Consider the following 21,197-nt stretch of genomic DNA (forward strand, 5'->3'; position numbering starts at 1 on the left):
TTTTCATTCTCTAGATATTCGCCGAAGATCTCTGCAAAGGCGTTTTGTATATAAAATCATCTCCGGATCTTGCAAGGCTTGCTGGAGAAGAAGGTTAGTTGAGAGAGAGGGAGATGAGAGGAGAAGAGAGAAGGTTGTGGCAGGAGGTGATCGTAAAGACGATAAAAATCAAATGAGATATTAAAATAACAGAAATTAATGTTACCACAAAACAAAGTAGACAAAATTCATTCTCCTACAGGGCACTATCCAAACATACATGGCTTTCGGAAATTAACGGTTGCCTTAGCGACCCGTTCAATCTCATCCTTCTTCTTGATCGCGTAACTGTCCATGAACAAAAGAAGTTTTAGCTTTCAACATTATCACAGATGACAAAATGGTAATAAGAATAATACCCATCAATAGTGAAGTTTTCTTGATTTGAGTTAATACCAAAAACATTTACCTGTTTGAAGAACCTTTTGCTGCATTAATAAGATCAAGGCAATAGTCTTGACGTTTCTAAAAGCACTCTCTCTGGCTCCTGTGGCGAGGAAGTATATTGCCTGGTTTACTCTTCTCACTGGAGCGATATCAACCGCTTGACATCTTACGACACCAGTCGAGCCAATCCTTGTAGCATCTTCCCTTGGTCCACTGATAGAGATGTCAATGACATGAATCAATAAATGTTTTACGAAATACAAGTTATGATAACTCATGGAGTTTTAACACGAATCATAAGCAATGAGACAAAACTTGGTGGTTAATACGTACGTAGCCCAAATCAGTTAACTCTGTGTATTGATCGACGAGTATTGTGTTTTTCAAAACTAGCAAGTCTATTTGGAAAGGGGTCATCCTACTGGTGCCTAATACTTAATAGCGTCCAGAGGCCCCGATTTCGAGAGCCTAGCTGAGTTAATATTCTAATAGATAACCAGAACCACAGCACTACAACTCTACAAGATATGCCAAGTCCAACACTTCAAGTACACATAGAAGATGAAGTGGGTTTTGATCACTAAGAAGATGAATGATATCCATTGCATGTTTGACGATTCGAACAGCCATAAGCTTCTTTCGGTTGTTCCTTCCGTGCATCGTAAGGGAGTTTGTCAATCTCTCAACAATGGGGCATTGAGCCTTATGAAACCTCTTAAGGGAGTATCTTCCAGCTATGTGGGGGGCATTGGTAGCATGCTTTGATGCACTAACTACGATATAATCCGCTAGATATATATCACTTACCTGAAAAAGAAACAAAGAAAATATAACGTAAGAATTTTATCAAGAGATAGACGAATTTAGGCAAAATTACCAAGAGAAAGTGAAGTGACATTTTCCTGTGCCCAATAGATGTGCATATCTTATTCACCTCTTCTTCCATATTGGTACCAAACAATAGTATCATTGAAGAAGATACATAAAATTTGGTCATGAACTCATTAGTGCAACACAACATCATGTGTTGGGCAAAAATATAGCCTGAAATAACTCGACCACGGTTCAAATTAAACTGTAAGCGCTGAGGGGAGGGTCAAATTATGATGGTGAGTCTCGAGAACACAGTGTATTTTTCATATGAAAGTCTGTTATAATGTTACGTGTGACGTAGTGCATTCTCTTGAGGGGCTAAAATGACTATTCAGTCACATATGAGGGGTCAAAAGAGAATTTAACTGTAATTATGTTTGTAAGGTGGAAAAGGCTTTAAATAGAAGAGAATCGTATGACTTGTTTTTAGTGAACTCCATCAGTATGCTTTCAACACAGAGAAAGAGAGTTTTAGGATTTTTTTAGGGTCTCTTACAAAATTGATGGTAGTGGTTAGGGCGGAGACGGCCAAATTGTGAAAGGTCCCATGTGTAATGGAGGGGCTTACAATATTTTCGTCCCTCCCCCCGATGGGGTAACTACCTGATAAAGCAAATCTCCACCAATTACGGTGGATTCTCCTGAAAAAACTAATTCTCCGCCCGACTCTTTCTCTCTCTCTCTCTCCTAGAAACGGTCCTCTACTCTTTCTCTCTCTCTCTCTCTCTCTCTCTCTCTCTCTCTCTCTCTCCTGATAAAGCAAGTCTTCCTTTTTATATTTAAAAGGTTTGAAGAAACTGAGAGATAAAATAGAAGAAAACTGGGACAATTTGTACAATGGCAAAAAACAATAGTCAAGGTGGTGGTGGTGGTGGTGGTACTTCTCCGGCCATCACCGGCGGCAGTGCCGCTGCTTCAATTCAGGTTAGTGTTTATTTTAGCGAGGAAGTAATGATTGATATAATGAGCAGACTTCCAGTAAAATCACTTATGCGATTTAAGTGCTTAAGTAAAAGATGGTTGTATTTGATACGACAAGACAAACAATTAATTTCATTACATTTTTCCCGATCAGAATCAAGTCAAGAGCTCCTTATCACTTCACATAGCTGCAACCACGGTTCATCAAATTTTTTTACATTAGATTTGTCAAAACGTAGAGTAGATCGAATGCCAAATACTAGGAAAGCAGCTGATGCCAAGGAACCCATGTTTGGGCTTGTTAATGGTTTGTTATTTTTCGTTAATAAAATCAATAATTCCGTTTGTATTCGCAATATATGCACAAGAGAAGAAACGCCATGGATCACACCAAATATCACAAAAGAATACTTTTCTACATTTGGATTAGGATTCGATCCAGTTACTCAGAAACATAAATTAGTATATTTATGTAGTAAACCTGGAACCTATGATCCATATTCTGATCGTGACGAACTAAATTGTGAACTGTTACTAAACTGTGAAGTATTGATTGTTGGTGAAAGTTATTGGAGAACGAAAGAAGATGTCGCCCTACCTAAGTATCTCCTTGAAATAGAACCAATCTACTCGAATGGTTCTTTATATTGGTGTGTGCAGCGACCCACATTTTTACGTCCGGAAAAGAAGAAATTGATTGAATATATAGTAGTATTTGATGTTGGAAAAGAGAAGTTTAGACGGATCAAATACCCCGATATTGTCAACAAGGATCCTAATGGATTGGTCGGTAATGATTATAGTGATTATTTATCAGAAGGGCGTTTTTTATTACAAGGGCTCGATGGACGATTAATACTAATGGATAAATGGTATTATGATGGTGAAAACAAGGTGATAAAGATGGAGATATGGATGATTGATGATGACAGGGAGAACAACACTAGTAGTTGGATTGGTGAAAAGATTTGTCTGCCTCTCAATTGGGAAAAAGATTTGATTTGGTCTTTTGCATCAATTACAGACTTCTTAGTGATATTATGCGACTATTTTGAAGAAGAGGGAGACTACGGTAACTGGCACAAGGAGATTTATCTTTACGACATGAAGAAGAAAAAGGTGATTGAATTTGGTAGACTCCTCAGCTTGAGTCAATTGAGCGAGTTTTTCGTGTTTCCTTTTATGCCCAGACTATCAGTTCTGAGGAGTAGTATTTATCCCGTCAGTGCACCACTATGACACACCGTTACCACCACCACCACCTGACTCCGGTAACTAATGAATATATAATTTATCTATACTTGTCGATCGAGAGGCATTTATCACATTCTGGCATGGGCACACCAGCACCACCAACAAGCCTAAGCTTCCTTAATTCATGAATAGAAGGTCAACTATGACAATAACTCAAGATTGGCGCAATATATTCTCTGCACACTATCCTATGTGGTCTTATCACTCTATTATCGTGTTTAATTTGTTTTTGGCCTTCCAAATTTTGTCGTCATTTTAGTTTTCTCTCTTAAAAATGGTACTCCTTTTGGAGCCGTTACATTCTCTATTTTCCCATTCTCTTGTTACCATATCCCCCATTCTCTAAAAATCAAACAATTTATTCTAAAATTGTGTTTGATAGGAATTACGATGAGTCGATTAGACTAATTAGAATAAGGCCTTGAAAATTCCCAAGTAAAAAATACGACTAGTAATTGAAAATGATTTTTTCATATCGAATTTGCTGTCCAAAATATTTGATGATATAAGATTATTGTTTAAGAACTAGAGGTATATGCATTATAAGAGATGAAATTAATCGATGAAAGCTAGAAAGAACTTTAAGAGATGAAATTCAGCTTATATGCATTATTATAATAACCTCTTAAGTAATCAGATACAACTTTAACAGATGAAATTCAATGAATATGCATTTTATTTCCATGGTGTTTGTGTTATGGATTAGTTTTTCGAGTTCTTGTAAAGACTAAAAAAATACAATTGTAATACTTACAACTATACCCCTCAGCACTTGCAGTTTAATTTAAACAATTGACTGATCTTTAATTGACTAGGAATGAAAATGTATACATTGTTCAGTTCTGTATGTCTGTTCTTTGTTTTTCTGCATCAGAGTTATCTTCATTCTCTAGAAGATCGCCGGAGAAAATCCTGGCCGGTAAAGGCCTAAAACCTTTGCCGAGGTTCTGTTAAGGGTTTATTTGATAGAAAACCCTCTCCGGATCTGACGAAGAAAACGATAAAAAACGATTAGAAAACAAAAGAGGGGAGAAGAGAGGAGGTTGTGGTGGGAGCTGATGGCGAAGAAGACTATAAAAAAACAAATGAGATATTATCACACAATAACATATACTTTGAATTGCAAAGCTAATCTCAAATAATAAAGTACATAAGAAAATCCTGTACCATAAAAACAAAGTAGACAAAATTCATTCTCCGAACCAAAAACTCGAATCGAAAAACTAATCCATCTAAAGAACACAAACTAGTTTATAGGTTATCCTACAGGACACTATCCAGACATACGCAAATTAGCGGTTGGCCTTAGCGACCCATTTAGTCTCATCCTTCTTGATCGCGTAACTGTCCATGAACATAAACTTTGAATTGCAAAGTTAATCTCAAATAATTAATAACAGTACATAAGAAAATCTTTTACCACAAAAACAAAGTAGACAAAATTCGTTCTCCCAACCCAAAACTCAAATCGAAAAACTATTCCATAACACAACACGTTTATAGGCTATCCTAGAGGACACTATCCAAAGATACTTGGCATTCGGAAATTAACGGTTGGCCTTAGCGACACGTTCAATCTCATCCTTCTTCTTGATGACGTAACTGTACATGAACATATAAGGTTTTAGCTTTCACCATTATCACAGATGACAAGATCGATATAAAATACCTATCATCAATAATAAAATTTTCTTGATTTGAGCTGATACCCAAAACATTTACCTGTTTGAAGAACCTTTTGCTGCATTGATAAGCTCATCGGGCGAGGCATTCAGCAATAGTCTTGACGTTTCTAAAAGCACTCTCTGGCTCCAGTGGTGAGGAGGTATATTGCCTGGTTTACTCTTCTCAACGGAGAGATATCAACCGCTTGACGTCTTACGACACCGGCAGAACCAATCCTTGTAGCATCTTCCCTTGGTCCACTAAAATAAGAGATGGCAATGACATGAATCAATAAATGTTCTACGAAATACAAGTTATGATAACTCGTGGAGTTTTAACACGAATAATCATAAGCAATAAGACAAAACTTGGTCGTTAATACGTAGCCCAAATCAGTTCACTGCGTACTAATTGACGAGAATTGTGTTTTTCAAAACTAGCAAGTCTGTTTCGGAAAGGGGTGGCCTACTGGTGCCTGGCACTTAATAGCGTCTAGCTCGAGTAGGCCCCGATTTCGACAGTGTATATGAGTTAATATTCTAACAGATAACCAGAACCACATCACGACAAGATATGCCAAGTTCAACACTTATACACTGTACACATAAGTTCTAAGTTGTAGAAGCAGAAGACTTCATATTAAAGCCACTCAAAAGAAATTAAGAATGTCAAAAGAAACGAAAGATGCATCGAATTCAACTACGATGTTTTGGAAGAACTGTTACCTGTTAATGACAGCATCTACAATTACTTGAATCGGGTTTTGATCACTAACAAGATGAATGATGTCCATTGCATGTTTGACAATACGAACAGCCATAAGCTTCTTTCTGTTGTTCCTTCCGTGCATCATAAGAGAGTTTGTGGCATCAACTACAATCCTCAGATATCAACAAATTAAAAATTTACGAAAAATTCAAAAAACCCTTCAGCTAATTGTTATGTAAAATCTAAGTGTGGCATCAACTACAATCCTCTAAACTTCTTTAAGAAAAAAGCAGTAAATAAGATAAAGAGTGTGGAAGTTGAAGCAACCTGTAAATATCTAAATGAAGTCAACTGACTTATAAAAAACCAAAAGAAAATAGAGGAAGAATTTTTCTTCTATGATTCACTTACCCTTTGTCGATTCCGTTTGAGCCATTCGAGTAGCCGTTCGAGTAGTTTTAATAGGATTGTTCAGATTTTCTTTTACGAACTATAATCCATGTAATCTCTTCAAGAACGGCCGAAATTGCAGACAAAGCAACAAGCAAGATAGTATGAGCAGTTTTCCACTTATTACCAGGTTGTAAGATGGATAAACCTTTAAAAACATTGATGATGCCGAGTTTAATGACAATGTAGCCAAACCCTTGATGGTAAACGTTCCAGTAAAGTCGATACTTGTGATCTTTCTGCGGTCTTAGGAACAATGCAAGTATCTATACGACATAAATGATAATAAACTTACAATTAGAACTATCTAAACCAGAAGAATTAGTACTATTTACACTCTTAAACAGTATTAAGTCTCTAAGTGGTAGTGTTTTTTTTCAAATTCAGATCTGAATTCTGACTCAAGATCTGAATTAACATGAGTCGCAATTCAGATTGTTTCTTTTCGACTGATTTTGAGTGTGGTACTCGTCTGTATGGCTCAGTCGGTCTAATATTGAGACTATTTGAGCCAGACATAAATTGTGTCTTAAACAAAATCCTTTTATCTGAAATGACTATTATGCGAGTCCTAATAGAAACAAGTCATATTCAAATAACTCAGATTCAGACAAGTCAGATTCAGACGAGTCAGATTCAGGCCTGTCACGGATATACTTCTGAATGTTTATTGATCTAGTACGAGGTCGAGAAGAACTCAACGAGAGATATGGAAATAAGAACTAAGAAGGGCTATTGTTGGTACCTGCAATGTTGCAAACGTGAAAAGAGCGATCCCAATATCTCGATGAGTTGTGTATACAATACCCTCAGATTCGCTACTGAGCTTAAGCCCAGTGCCCCAACCAGCAACTCCGATAATGTAAGCAGAACACTGGCAGAGAAAGTGAAGATAAAACCACGCCGGGTCTGCAGACGGGAACGTTTGAAGTTACCTAGCGATGACAGCTCCAACAGGAAATATAATTCCCCAACTCACAACATTCAGAATTCCATGAATCTGATATGAGAAAAAACATCAACAAATTATACGCACTTCTAATAAGCAACTTCTACTTAACATATAAATAAGTACTTAACTTGATTATTTAAGAAAAAGTATACTCAACCCACCTCATGGGACTCCTACATGTTCAGTCACAGGCGGTTTGCCCTTAGTAGAAGAGTATTACCGAGTGACTTTAGCACGGTTGACGAGAAGGCAATTAGCATTGTGGTATATCGCTTAAGTATTGGAATTAGTAAGGCAAACTGTACACAACCCTTAGTAGAAGAGTATTATCGAGTGACTTTAGCACGTTTGACGAGAAGGCAATTAGCATTGTGGTATATCGCTTGGGTATTGGAATTAGTAAGGCAAACCGTACACAACATTTTCTTATCACTTTCTCTAACTTTTGGTTGGTACACTTCCTAGTATACATAAGTTAACTACCTTTTTAATTAAAATATGGATGATGAGTAGCTGACGTCGATACGATGCTAAAATTTAGAGGATTTCTTAACTTTATTTTCTCAACAATAGTTTGTAATTACTCTCAATCATTTTCACACGAGTTTTTTTCGTTTAGATATTTTTGTGAAAACGTTAAGGTAGTGCTTGTCGCAAATATAAATATGATTAAAACGATCATTTAATGTAATTCCTAGTAATCGTTATACCTTGTCTGAACAAAAGTACTATCATATTGTTAATTTTTTAACTTCCTGCAACACGACATCCGAGTCCTCCACTAAAGGAGTTAATTTATTTTCATCCCAAAAAAGTTAACATGCTTACCCGAACTCCCACTAAGTACCTCTCTCTCTCTCTTCCGTCAGAGAAGATGAAGTCATGAAGATGAAGATTATTTGGAAACAAGATCAGTTAATTTTACTGCAAGTAACATCAGTTTTTTCTATTTTAGTCTATACCATCATGCTAGATGTTATAAGAGACAGACAACAGCTATCCTTGAAAAGGAAAAATAAATATCAAGAAAGAAGAAAGAAATAGAACCAATATCCTAACTACTGGAATTAACCAAATCTAGAGTATTGATGAAGCGGTTTGCTTCCATAGGATAGGATCAATCACTGGAATTAACCAAATCTAGAGTATTGATAAACAAGTAACCATCGGATGAGGCCTTAAATGAATATATAACATGGAGACCGATGAAATTCAGATAATCCCCTTGACCAACTTAAGCATAGAAAACAATCAACATACGATAAAATGGATACCGATGAAATCCAGATAATCTTAATAATCTAAGAATCAAGAAAGAAAAAAAAACGGAATCTAAATTAGTCTCTTTTATCATATCTTAGTAAAGCAGTAATATGATCTCTCAGAATCCCAAATATGGCGGCCAATAATGTATTCTCTGTCACTGCAGAATAAAGGAAACTGCATCATACACAACATAAATAAAATGAGAAGAGGAAACCAAGATAAATGACTGCATGAGATGCATATCATCCCATTTAGCCGTTTGACGAAATTCTCGTACCTTTCTAATCCATTGAACTACCATTGTTCCTGTTTTTGGCACTCCTCTAATATCTTCGAACGTATGAACATATCATCCCATTTAGCCATTTGACGAAAATCATCATCTCAAAAGAAGTCTCCGACTGTCTCTAGTGTAGCATCTCCGAAGATAGTGCTGCTACGATATTGTGGAGCCCAGGTCTAATAATTGATCCATCAAAATCAAATTAGACACAAACTTTATACACAAAATAGATAAAGAGTAATATTTTCTACACTAGTTATTTACCATAAACACTGGATCTCTCCGCGAAGCTTGAAAGCTCATATTTTGGGTAGCGATCCATCATCTGTATCCATTTAGGACCTCCATCAGTCACCGCAACAAGTTGAGCTAAACGCTTCAAATCTTCTCTTGTTACAGCTAATGGTGCTTCTTTTTCACTCTGTGATGAACTGTGCAAAAGCGAACAACAAGTAAGAAAAACACAAAGTTTTCTATGAGCAAAAATTATCTTCAAAGCTCAATGTTGTATGTAAAATAGTGGCTGGAGTACTTGGATCGGAAAAGATTATAAGTTGGGAACAAATCAACTTGACTCAACTTCTCTATCAACCATCAAGTTTGGACTTTGGACAAACTCAATTATGATGAAATGGGATTGAAGAAACAAATAACTACAAAGTTAGCAATTTCATATAGAACATGGATATGTGGAATGTTAAGACTTCATACTGTCAATTTAATAACAACAATACTTTTTTAGCAGCAGCAGAAGCAAGGTATAACAATTTAAAAAATCAGATTAAATGAGTACATATTAAATGAGTTACTACAACAAAAGCCCATGAGGCTATGACTACAGCCAACTGCGCCAACAATCATGATTCTCATATATCATATCGGATTCAATGGACTCAAGTTATAACAATTTAAAATATCAGATTATAATGAAGTTTCTATGAATCCCAACTAAATGAGAAAAATAAAAACCAAGAAGACGAATTTACTGGAAGTTTCTATTGGTCATGAACTCATCCATGCAACATAACTTCATGTGCTCAACCATGGTTCAAATTTAACTGTAAGCGCCAAGGGGGGGGGGGGGGGGGGGGGGGGTCAAATTATGATGGTGAGTCTCGACAAACTCCCAAGAACATAGTATATCGTATGAAAGCCTGTTAACCGGTGGCGTAGTGCATTCTGTTACGAGGTACGGATACGCTATAAACCACCATGTGAGTAAGGGGTGGCCTAGGTGTATATCTCTTCAATGTGCTATGAGAAAAATAAAAACCTATAAGACGAATTTACTGGAAATCGGAACAACTATACAAACATTTCCACATTCTAATCCTTGAAAACTTGCATTTATGATTCTGTAGGCCTTACCAAATCATTCCTAAATCGTCACTCTTCTATGAAACTTAATCGAAGTTAAAGCATCAAGTTAGAGATACAAATTAACTAGCCAACATGAGTAATAACAAATTAGAGATAGAAAATGCGGAGAAACAAGCATTATACTATACATGTTTCACCTGTGATTGATCAAAAGTCAAAACCTCAAGCAAGAAGATTTGTTGGTAAGATGGACTACCATCTTTAAATCCTTAACTATAATCTATCTTTAACTGCTACTTTGACAAATCAGATAAACAAGCTTACAAGCCTAAGGGAATAGTTTATACACAGGATAGATGTGAGAAAGGCTGGCACACCCAAGAAAGCTAACCTCCAATTAGCAAATATCCCTTAGATTCTTCAACAGCTTCAACTGTGAACCTGTAATCAGAAGCATGGAAAGAAAGATATGTTAACTTTATTTCCTAGTATACTTCGATTTCTTAACTTTATTTCCTCAACACTAGTTTGTAATTACTCTCAATCATTTTCACGTGAGTTTTTTTCGTTTAGATATTTTTGTCAAAACGTTAAGGTAGTGCTTGTCGCAAATATAAATATGATTAAAACGATCATTTAATGTAATTCCTAGTAATAGTTATACCTTGTCTGAACAAAAGTACTATTATATTGTTAATTTTTAACTTCCTGCAACACGACATCCGAGTCTTCCATTAAATCTTCTTTGACTTTAGTGGGGTCGTGGTTCGTGGAGTTAATTTTATTTTCATCCCAAAAATAATTAACATGCTTACCCGAACTCCCACTGCGTACCTCTCTCTCTCTTCCGTCAGAGAAGATGAAGTCATGAAGATTATTTGGAAAGAAGATCAGTTATTACTGCAAGTAACATCAGCTTTTTCTATTTTAGTCTATACCATCATGCTAGATGTTATAAGAGACAGACAACAGCTATCCTTGAAAAGGAAAAATAAATATCAAGAAAGAAGAAAGAAATAGAATCAATATCCTAACTACTGGAATTAACCAAATGCAGAGTATTGATGACGCAGTTTGCTGCCATAGGATAGGATAGGATCAATCACTAATAAACAAGTAACCATCGGATGAGGCCTTAAATGAATGTAGAACATGGATACAGATGAAATCCAGATAATCCCCTTGACCAACTTAAGCATAGAAAACAATCAACATACGATAAAATGGATACCGATGAAATCCAGTCTATCCAGATAATCCCCTTGACCAACTTAAGCATAGAAAACAATCAACATACGATAAAATGGATACCGATGAAATCCAGATAATCTTAATAATCTAAGAATCAGAAGAAAAAAAAAAAAAACGGAATCTAAATTAGTTTCTTTTATCATACCTTAGTAACGCAGTAATATGATCTCTCAGAATCCCAAATCTGGCGGCCGATAATGTATTCTCTATCACTGCAGAAGAAGGGAAACTGCGTCATACACAACATAAAGAAAATGAGAAGAGGAAACCAAGATAAATGACTGCATGAGCATATCATCATTTAGCCGTTTGACGAAATTCTCGTACCTTTCTAATCCATTGAACTACCATTGTTCCTGTTTTTGGCACTCCTCTAATATCTTCGAACGTATGAGCATATCATCCCATTTAGCAGTTTGACGAAAATCATCATCCAAAAAGAAGTCTCCGACTGTCTCTAGTGTAGCATCTCCGAAGATAGTGCTGCTACAATATTGTGGAGCCCAGGTCCAATAATTGATCCATCAAAATCAAATTAGACACAAACTATATACACAAAATAGATAACTCGATAAAGAGTAATATTTTCTACACTAGTTATTTACTTATTTACCATAAACACTACCTCTGGATCTCTCCGCGAAGCTTGATAGCTCATATTTTGGGTAGAACGATCCATCATCTGTATCCATTTAGGACCTCCATCAGTAACCGCAACAAGTTGAGCTAAACGCTTCAAATCCTCTCTTGTTACAGCTAATGGTGCTTCTTTTTCGCTCTGTGATGAACTGTGCAAAACCGAACAAGTAAGAAAAACACAAAGTTTTCAATGAGTAAAAATTATCTTCAAAGCTCAATGTTGTACGTAAAATAGTGACTGGAGTACTTCGATTGGAAAAGATTATAAGTTGGGAACAAATCAACTTGACTCAACTTCTCTATCAACCATCAAGTTTGGACTTTGGACAAACTCAATTATGATGAAATGGGATTGAAGAAACAAATAACGACAAATTTAGCAATTTCATATAGAACATGGATATGTGGAATGTTAAGACTTCATACTGTCAATTTAAGAACAACAATACTTTTTTAGCAGCAGCAGAAGCAAGCTATAACAATTTAAAAGATCAGATTAAATGAGTACATATTAAATGAGTATATGCTAAATGAGTTATATAAGCGTGTTAATTTTTTGGCGGTGTGCGGCCAAATTAGTTGAGGTAAACTGGGGTGGAGGAACACTTCCTATATGTGAAAGTGAGTACCCCCAAATCACCCACCATCATATAACATCAAACCTTTTGATTTTTTGAACCAAAAACTCAATTATCTGATTTGCAAAGAAAATGAAAATAACTGTAACTACCTGATAAAGCAAATCTCCACCAATTATGGTGGATTCTCCTGAAAAAACCAATTCTCCGCCCGACTCTTTCTCTCTCCTAGAAACGGTCCTCTACTCCTTTGATTATACAGTATATAACAACGGCCAAGGATCTAGAAATTAAGATTGAAACAAATAAAAACCCTAATAGTGTTATTAGATATGTATTCCTTTTTCTATTTAAAAAGTTGAAGAATATTAAATGAGTACATGCTAAATGAGTTACTACAACAAAAGCCCATGAGGCTATGACTACAGCCAACTGCGCCAACAATCATGATTCTCATATATCATATCGGATTCAATGGACTCAAGTTATAACAATTTAAAATATCAGATTATAATGAAGTTTCTATGAATCCCAACTAAATGAGAAAAATAAAAACCTAGAAGACGAATTTACTGGAAATCGGAACAACTATACAAACATTTCCACATTTTAATCCTTGAAAACTTGCATTTACGATTCTGTAGGCCTTACCAAATCATTCCTAAATCGTGACTCTTCTACGAAACTTAATCATAGTTAAAGCATCAAGTTAGTGATACAAATTAACTAGCCAACATGAGTAATAACAAATTAGAGATAGAAAATGCGGAGAAACAAGCATTATACTATACATGTTTCACCTGTGATTGATCAAAAGTCAAAACCTCAAGCAAGAAGATTTTTTGGGTAAAAGATGGACTACCATCTTTAAATCCTTAACTATAATCTATCTTTAACTGCTATTTTGACAAATCAGATAAACAAGCTTACAAGCCTAAGTGAATAGTTTATACACAGGATAGATGTGAGAAAGGCTGGCACACCCAAGAAAGCTAACCTCCAACTAGCAAATATCCCTTAAGATTCTTCCAATGTGAACCTGTAATCAGAAGCATGGAAAGAAAGATATGTTGCGGAAATCAGAACCCTAGATATAAACATCATACATTGATTTCACAAAGATTGTAACCTAAAATTCATTTCACAACAAACATAGAAGCTTCTTCAAATTAGGGAATGAAAAAAACACCTTCTTCAACAGTAGAAGCTTCTTCAACAACTTCCATTGAACCTGAATCAGAAGCATGGAGAGAGAGATATGCTGGTGAAATACTTTCTGAGAGTGGAATTAAGAGAAAGAAATAACTAAATCAGAAAAATAACAACCATATGATGCTTCCACTGAACTGTAGATGCATTCTTCAACACCTTCCATTGAACCCTAAATATAGATCAAAATCCACCGAGAAAAATAACTTGAAGCAAAAAAAAATTCTGAGAGTGAAATCGAGAGAAAGAAGGAATTAAATCAGAAAAATAATGAACATAGAGAGAGGGAGAGAGAGAGAGAGAGAGAATACCTTGAGATAGAGAGAGTTGAACCCACCGAAGGAGAGGAAGAATTCAAAGATATGATTTCTGAGAGTGAAAATCGAGATATAGATCGAAATCGAGCGAGTTGTGTTTTATTTTTGATTTAGGAACTAAAAGAGAAGGAAATCGAGAGGGGAAGGGCGTTGTCGAGATAGGGCTTTTTATTTCGACGGAAACAGTTTCCGTCGAAAATAATTTTCCCAGAAAAATTCCATCACAATTTCCCGGATTTTTGTAATGAAAGTTTAAATATAAATCATGAACTATATGACTAATTGAGCTAATTCCTATTTGGCCCCCTACTTTGTGACCAGTTTCAAATATGGCCCCCAAATTTCTTTAAATTCAAATATGGCCCCCTATTTCCATACAAATGTCATAACTACCCCTCCTATTAATGTATTTTCAAAATAAAAATAAAAAAGAAAACCTAAATTCCACCTCACTTCCCTCTCCACCACTCATCTCTCTCCACGTCACCTCTCTATCTCTCCAACTCACCTCTCTCATCTCCGATGAAGGTCGCCGGCCGGAAAACACATCTTCTATCAAATCATCCAACAAATGATCTATTGAATGAAGCAAATGGAACATTTGTTGGATGATTTGATAGAAGTTGTGTTTTCCGGCCGGCGACCTTCATCGGAGATGAGAGAGGTGAGTTGGAGAGATAGAGAGGTGACGTGGAGAGAGATGAGTGGTGAAGAAGGAAGTGAGGTAGAATTTAAGTTTTCTTTTTAATTTATATTTTGAAAATACATTAATAGGAGGGGTAGTTATGGCATTTGTATGAAAATAGGGGACCATATTTGAATTTACAGAAATTTAGAGGCCATATTTGAAGCTGGTCACAAAGTAGGGGGCCAAATAGGAATTAACTATTTATAATTTATGTTTTTTTCTTTTTTACTTCATACCATTTACTACATGAATTCATATAATTATATATAAAGAATTAAAATTCGCAAGGTATAGTATGAAATTTAAATAAAATTATTAGTAAATCTAAATTGTTATTCAGATTTTGTCAAATTCATCAACAAAGAGAATATAACAGAGGCCCCTCGATTTCCCATTTCTGTTTGTTATATGTTATATATTACAGAGGCCCCTCGATTTCCTATAAGCAGCTTATTTTAGAGGCACCCCGATTTTGTATAGGTACCACGATTACACATTTACACTTAGATTACACCGTCATCACCATCGACTCCCTTCTCTTACAAAATTGGCGCCACTATATATACCCTATATCCTCTCATTTTCATTCCAACTCGCTCATTTTCATTCTCTCTCTCTAAAACTCGCGCGAGTTCTTTCTCTCTCTAAAACTTTCCTTCTTTCTCTCTCTAAAACTTTCCTTCTCTCTCTCTCTCTAAAATTCCTTCGTCTCTCTTCCATCTGTAACTATGGAAAAACCTGCAGATTCTAACGAAAGCTCGAATGACTCAGTAAACTCTCTCAATCTGTTTCTTATGAATTTTATAGTTAAATTTTTTAGTAAAATAGCATCTTGTTCTTCTTCTCATTTCATTTTTAGTAAATTAGCTACTTGCTCTCTCTCTCTCTCTAAAATTCCTTCGTCTCTCTTCCAAATTTGTAATGATCTGGATCTGATTTCTTCATGATGATCTATTTTCAGATTCCTTCATGACCGATTTCAATTTTTCATATAACTGTGTATTTTTAGACTAATTGATGTAAAACTGCTGGATCGGTAATGGAAATCTGTGTTTTCAGGAGGTGATTATAGCTAGCGAAAAGGAAGATGCTAGAATCAAGGAAGTCTCGGAGGAGAATCAAACTGACATGAAAATTAAGGTAAAGCTCAGTTTTCTCTTAAATCTCTCTTTCTCTCTCTCTCTCTCTCTCTAATTTACAACAGTGATTTAAGAGAATTTATACATAATCCATATCTTTTTTTTTTAGTTCAGTAAGGTTTTGACTTAATTGCAAGCAAGATTACCTTATTTAGTTCAGGTTCTGTCAAAAAAATTCGAACAATATTGAAATTAGTTCAGGTTATGAGAGAGATGATCGTTTTCGTGAAAATTGATCATGAACAGTCCGATGATTTTGTGTCTAAGTAGTTTGTAAGTTTAGGATTGTTAATATGATTTCATAGCAGAATTATACAACTGACTTCAGATCTGAATTTTTAACGTCCGCCGGCTCAACTCACCGGAAATCGTCATTAATTCCAGTTTTTGATGAGATTGTTAATCTGATTTCGTAGCAGAATTTTGTGTCTAAGTAGTTTGTAAGTTTAGGATTGTTAATCTGATTTCATAGCAGAATATTTAGATCTGAATTTTTAACTTGAGGCTCTGCCGCCGGCAACACTCACCGGGAATCGTCATTAATTCGAGTGTTGATATAATACATTTGATTTAGACTGAGTCAAGTCGGACACTAAAATAGAAAAGGGAATTATACTAGTGTGTGCCTATAGTTAAAAGAGTTTGGTGGAAGTGTGGAACATATATGATGATAATGGCCTGACTCAAAATTGGAACTGAGCTTGCCAACCTTCGTCGGGCCAAGCCCAACCATAATACATGGGTTAGGTCTGGGTGGGCTAGTCAAGGTCGGTACCCTTAAAAATAACAATTTAGAAAGATTTCAACTTTACCAATTTCATATATATCACCGTCATCATCTCCAAATTAATTGGAGTATTATTTTTTTTTTCCAAAACAATCAACAGGAGTTAGATGGTTTGCTGAAGAAGTTAGTATCCGAATCAATCGGCACTCAAGTAGAGGCGGCGGCTAAGGAAATACGGCTTCTCACTGAATCAAATCCATCGTCTCTCATATACTTGGGCAAGTCTGAGAAAATTGAGGAGTTGCTTACTCTATGGAAACTAAAGAAATTCTACTGGGGGTACCATGAGATCATTGAGAGTTTAATCACAGTAATCTGGAAGATTTCAAGCATTAAGGAAAACAGGAGCACAATGTTGGACAACACCATGATGCTTGAACATCTTATTGAATGCCTTAAACAAAGAAACTGGTACACAAGAGATAAGGCAGCCCTCACTCTCTATTCATTATCATCTGAATCGGACGATGCAAAAATAGCTATCGTGAAATTAGGGGCTTTCGAACCTCTTTTAGGAAGTTTACAGTCATGGCACCCACAATGTATGATAAGTGCGGGTGATGCAATTTGTAGTTTATGTATACCCGAACAAAACAAGGAAAGAGCTATCATGGATGGAGTTCTTGCGGGTCTTTACAACGTGATAATGGGGGGCCAGCGTGTTGGTAAATTCCTAGAAGTAGTTGCTTGGTTATCCAATGAACCAAGAGGTATGCGGAGATTGGCAAGTCTTGATGTAGTACGTACCTTGATGCTGATTACCGAGAAGGGAGCAACAACTGATGCAGAAAAGGAGAGTTGTTTAATTATCCTATTCAACACTTGTCTTGAATGCAAACTATCATCCTACAAAGTCTATGTTGAAGAAGTAGATCATGGAACTATATCTAAATTAGCAGAGAACGGTACCGAGGAAGGAAAGAATACGGCGAAAGAACTCATAGAGTTGGTGACATACAACCATGATACATTTGGTAGCCCAGACCACTCACCGATTCTCAGAAAAGTTGGCTACTATCAAATTTACAAATAATTAGATATCGAATCTCTCGAAGACAGGTAATTTTCTTCTTCTTTTTTCCTTTGAAAAGTATGAACTTTAGAAAGTTTTAGATAAAATCATAAGAAGGGTACTTACTACTCTAGTGATAGCAGAGTGATTTTCATTCTTTTCTGTTTGTTAATCAGATAATCTTTGACTAGGAATGAAAAAATGTATACATGTTTCAGTATTAACTGTTGGCCTTAGTTCAATCTCATCCTTCTTCTTGATCGCGTAACTGTCCATGAACATGAAACGTTATTCGCGTAACTGTCCAATAAGACAAAACTTGGTTGTTAACACGTAGAGCACAAATCAGTTCACTCTGTGTATTATTAATCAACTGATCAGTGTTGTGTTTTTCAAAACTAGCAAGTCTATTTCGGAAAGAGGCCAGCCAGACTCTGGTGCCTAGCACTTAATAGTAGCGTATATATAGGCTCGAGTAGGCCCAGTTTTCGACAGCGTAGCTGAGTTAATATTGTAACAGATAACTATAAGACATGCCAAGTTCAACACTTCAAGTAACACATAAATTCTATCTGAGTTTTAGTAGTAGCAGAAGACTTCATATTAAAGCCACTCAAAAGGAATTAAGAATGTCGAAAAAACAATCAAAAAGAGAAGAAAGACACGGCGATTTCAACTCTAGTGATAACAGAGTGATTTCCATTGTTTTCCTTTTGTGAATCGGATAATTGGCTAGGAATGAAAATGTATACATGGTTCAGTTCTGTATGTCTGTTGTTTGTTTTTTCTGAGGTTTTCGTTGGGGTGCTGGAAACAACTTAACAGGACACATTCCTGTTTCCATGTCAAATATATATCTGGATGGTTGACTTGTCAGATAATCGTCTAAGTGGGCCAGTTCCTATAAGCTTAGGCAGATTACAAGGACTAACCAAACTGAATTTGGGGTCTAATCAACTTGGATCCGGTGGGGCGGGGGGGATCTTCTTTGGTTAATTGTACTAGTTTTAGTCTTTTATCGGTAACGTACAATAATCTAGGAGGCGAACTACCTGAATCGATAGGCAATTTGAACGATTCTTTATAGGAGGAAATTCTATTCATGGTGAAATTCCTCAAAGGATTGAGAACCTTGTTAGTTTGAAGGCATTAGGATTGGATATTAACTAGTTTAGTGGTAGTATCCCTGTCGGAATAGGGAGACTTGAGAAGTTAGAGAATAGAGATACTGTATTTGAGCGAAAACAAGCTTTCTGTTCTTGTACCATCCTCCACTGAAAACTTGTCTAAGTTGAATTTACTCTACATGGAGATAAAGAGCTTACAAGGAAGCATATATATATATATATATATATATATATATATATATATATATATTCTACTCTAGGAAACTGTTCACAATTGGGAGAACTAAATCGTAGCTACAACAACCTTACTGGTTCCATACCTGGACCAGTTCTTAGTATTTCGTTACTTGCCATTTCTCTCGACTTGTCATATAACTATTTTAGTGTGTAGTGTACTACCACTACAAGTGAGTAGCTCGACGAATCTCGGTGACTTGCTGGCAACAAAATTATCGGGTAATATTCCTAGTGAACTTGGCGGGGAATGTGTTAGTTTGATATACCTACACTTAGATGCTAACTAGGAACCATTTCTGGGTCTTTAAAAAATGCTTTAATTAGTGGGCTTACAAGAGCTTAACTTTCAAGTAACAAGGTAACAGGAACCTGTCTGTCGTTTAATGATCTTGACGCCTCAACAAGGAGTGTTCCTAAATGCTGCTACTGCCTTGTCACTTACTGGAAACAGTAAGATTTGTGGAGTTATACCTAGTCTTAGACTACCAGTGTGTGTTGTCCGGCCTGTTTTGGGCCAGAAGACACATCCAAAGTCTAGACTACTAATACCAATTATTATTGTTGTTGCCATGATCTTTTGCTTAATAACATGTTATGTTGTTATTACACGTAGTCGGTAAAGAAAGAAACCTACTTCTGAAGCTTCCTTTGATCATATCAATATTTACGGCTTTCTTATGAGGAACTCCTCAAAGCAACAACAGATGGGCTCTCATCAGAAGAATTTGTGTGGGTAGTTATGGTTTGGTATTTATAAAGGAGTTTTGAGGGATGATGGTAGTACTGAAAGATATTGTTGTAGTGAAGGTACTCAACCTTCAACAACAAGGAGCTTCAAAAAGTTTCATGGCTAAATGCAATTCCTTGAGAAACATCCGACATCGAAATCTAATCAAAATCTTGACTGTCTGTTCTAGTGATAGTAGAGGCAATGATTTCAAAGCTCTTGTTTTTTAGTTCATTGCTAATGGTAGTCTAGAGAATTGGTTACACACCCTGATCCAGAAATGAACTTGGAAGTTCAATCGAGACATTTTAATCTTTTGCAGAGACTAAATGCAGTAATCGACGTTGCTTCTGCATTATCTTCATCATCATCAGTGTGAAACACGGCCGATTGTTCATCGTGATTTAAAGCCAAGCAACATTCTCCTAGATGATGACATGACTACCCATGTTGGTGATTTTGGACTAGCCAAGTTCCTCAACACCACCATTTCTACTAGTTTTAGTCAAAATACTAGCTCTTCATCTGCTGCAATTAAGGGATCTATTGGTTATGTTGCTCCAAGTATTGTACTACTTTCATGTCATTCTGTTTCCTTTACATTTTATTGATAAAAAAGCGATTAACTTCGCCGACTAAATAAGGTAAATTTAATCTTTCTTATAGTAATCCAAACATTTCAATTAATGCAGAATACCAAGTGGGTGGGCATCTATAGAAGGTGATGTATACAACTTTGGTATTGTCTTACTTGAGAATGAGAGAGATAAAATAGAGAGCTAGACTAGAGAGAGAGAGAGAGAGAGATAGAGAGAGAGAGAGAGAGACGGGTAGGAGAAGTTCTAAAGGAAGAAGAAGAAGAGAGAGAAAGAGCACGAGGGAGAAAGAAGTTGTATCTTTTTGGGAAAGGAATGAAAGCCCCTTAAAAAAGAAGCTCCCTTTGCAACTCACGGTTCTCTTCAACTTCTAATGTTATCACTAAGAAGTCCAAAACAATTTGTGACGTTTGGTCTCATCCATTTTGTCAAAACTCTCTAATATCTAAGTTTTTTTTTTTTTTTTTTGTTGAACTCTCTAATATCTAAGTTGATTAATTTTAAAATTAAAAAACTTATACGATCACGGACCACTTAACAAAGCAAGCCTACTGCATGCTTATAGCGTGGAACCGAGATAAGAGTTGGGTCGGGCGCGTACGGGCTACCTAACATGATGGCTTCTTTTTTCGGGGCAGGCAACCAATTAGTCTGAAGAGTGATGAGCAAGTAGGGGTGGGAATTGGTCCGGACCGGTCGGTATCGGACTCTAACTTCATCGAACCGGTCGACTCGGACATAAACTGTAGGTGACCACCTATTTACTCGGGCG

General features: G+C 36.2%; 2 protein-coding genes and 4 pseudogenes across 5 annotated transcripts; 3 read left to right on the forward strand and 3 right to left on the reverse strand.

The window, feature by feature from the left end:
* Positions 1-245: 245 nt before the first annotated feature.
* LOC147536176 (small ribosomal subunit protein uS7-like) lies at positions 246-1,372 on the reverse strand (annotated as a pseudogene).
* A 764-nt stretch (positions 1,373-2,136) lies between these two features.
* LOC147536177 (putative F-box protein At1g32420) lies at positions 2,137-3,459 on the forward strand. Its single transcript, XM_086640211.1, has one exon. It carries the CDS (start codon positions 2,137-2,139, stop codon positions 3,457-3,459), a length of 1,323 nt encoding a protein of 440 aa, XP_086496337.1.
* Positions 3,460-4,836: 1,377 nt separating this feature from the next.
* Positions 4,837-6,398, reverse strand: LOC147536178 (small ribosomal subunit protein uS7-like; annotated as a pseudogene). Its single transcript, XR_015225991.1, has 4 exons — positions 6,259-6,398; positions 5,865-6,012; positions 5,197-5,399; positions 4,837-5,076 (listed from the first exon to the last, which is right to left on the reverse strand). The product of XR_015225991.1 is annotated as a small ribosomal subunit protein uS7-like (transcript).
* On the reverse strand, positions 6,283-14,345 carry LOC147536179 (cytochrome b561 and DOMON domain-containing protein At3g25290-like; annotated as a pseudogene). The gene is made up of 15 exons (XR_015225990.1): positions 14,107-14,345; positions 13,913-13,967; positions 13,776-13,817; positions 13,584-13,625; positions 12,739-12,869; positions 11,995-12,157; positions 11,697-11,855; positions 11,515-11,581; positions 10,934-11,018; positions 10,510-10,559; positions 9,063-9,229; positions 8,793-8,974; positions 8,604-8,689; positions 7,043-7,295; positions 6,283-6,563 (listed from the first exon to the last, which is right to left on the reverse strand). The product of XR_015225990.1 is annotated as a cytochrome b561 and DOMON domain-containing protein At3g25290-like (transcript).
* A 1,057-nt stretch (positions 14,346-15,402) lies between these two features.
* On the forward strand, positions 15,403-20,498 carry LOC147536180 (U-box domain-containing protein 9-like). Its single transcript, XM_086644406.1, has 4 exons — positions 15,403-15,570; positions 15,860-15,940; positions 16,827-17,785; positions 19,716-20,498. The coding sequence occupies exons 1-3, from the start codon at positions 15,529-15,531 to the stop codon at positions 17,757-17,759; spliced, it is 1,056 nt and encodes a 351-aa protein (XP_086500532.1). The 5' UTR covers positions 15,403-15,528; the 3' UTR covers positions 17,760-17,785; positions 19,716-20,498.
* LOC147536181 (putative LRR receptor-like serine/threonine-protein kinase At3g47570) lies at positions 19,767-20,798 on the forward strand (annotated as a pseudogene). Its single transcript, XR_015226279.1, has 2 exons — positions 19,767-20,393; positions 20,522-20,798. The product of XR_015226279.1 is annotated as a putative LRR receptor-like serine/threonine-protein kinase At3g47570 (transcript).
* The last annotated feature ends 399 nt before the right edge of the window (positions 20,799-21,197 follow it).

The sequence above is a fragment of the Eschscholzia californica genome, unplaced genomic scaffold (assembly GCF_041429995.1).
Source record: "Eschscholzia californica isolate CP2 unplaced genomic scaffold, dmEscCali1.0.p SCAF_5, whole genome shotgun sequence".
Classification (NCBI taxonomy): domain Eukaryota; kingdom Viridiplantae; phylum Streptophyta; class Magnoliopsida; order Ranunculales; family Papaveraceae; genus Eschscholzia; species Eschscholzia californica.

What these genes read in the sequence shown, in the direction of transcription:
- LOC147536177 (XM_086640211.1), top strand. Translation starts at nt 2,137, where the DNA reads ATGGCAAAAAACAATAGTCAAGGTGGTGGTGGTGGTGGTGGTACTTCT.
- LOC147536180 (XM_086644406.1), top strand. Translation starts at nt 15,529, where the DNA reads ATGGAAAAACCTGCAGATTCTAACGAAAGCTCGAATGACTCA. An exon ending in ACGAAAGCTCGAATGACTCA is followed by an intron (nt 15,571 to 15,859) that starts GTAAACTCTCTC and finishes CTGTGTTTTCAG; the next exon opens with GAGGTGATTATAGCTAGCGA. An exon ending in AAACTGACATGAAAATTAAG is followed by an intron (nt 15,941 to 16,826) that starts GTAAAGCTCAGT and finishes AACAATCAACAG; the next exon opens with GAGTTAGATGGTTTGCTGAA.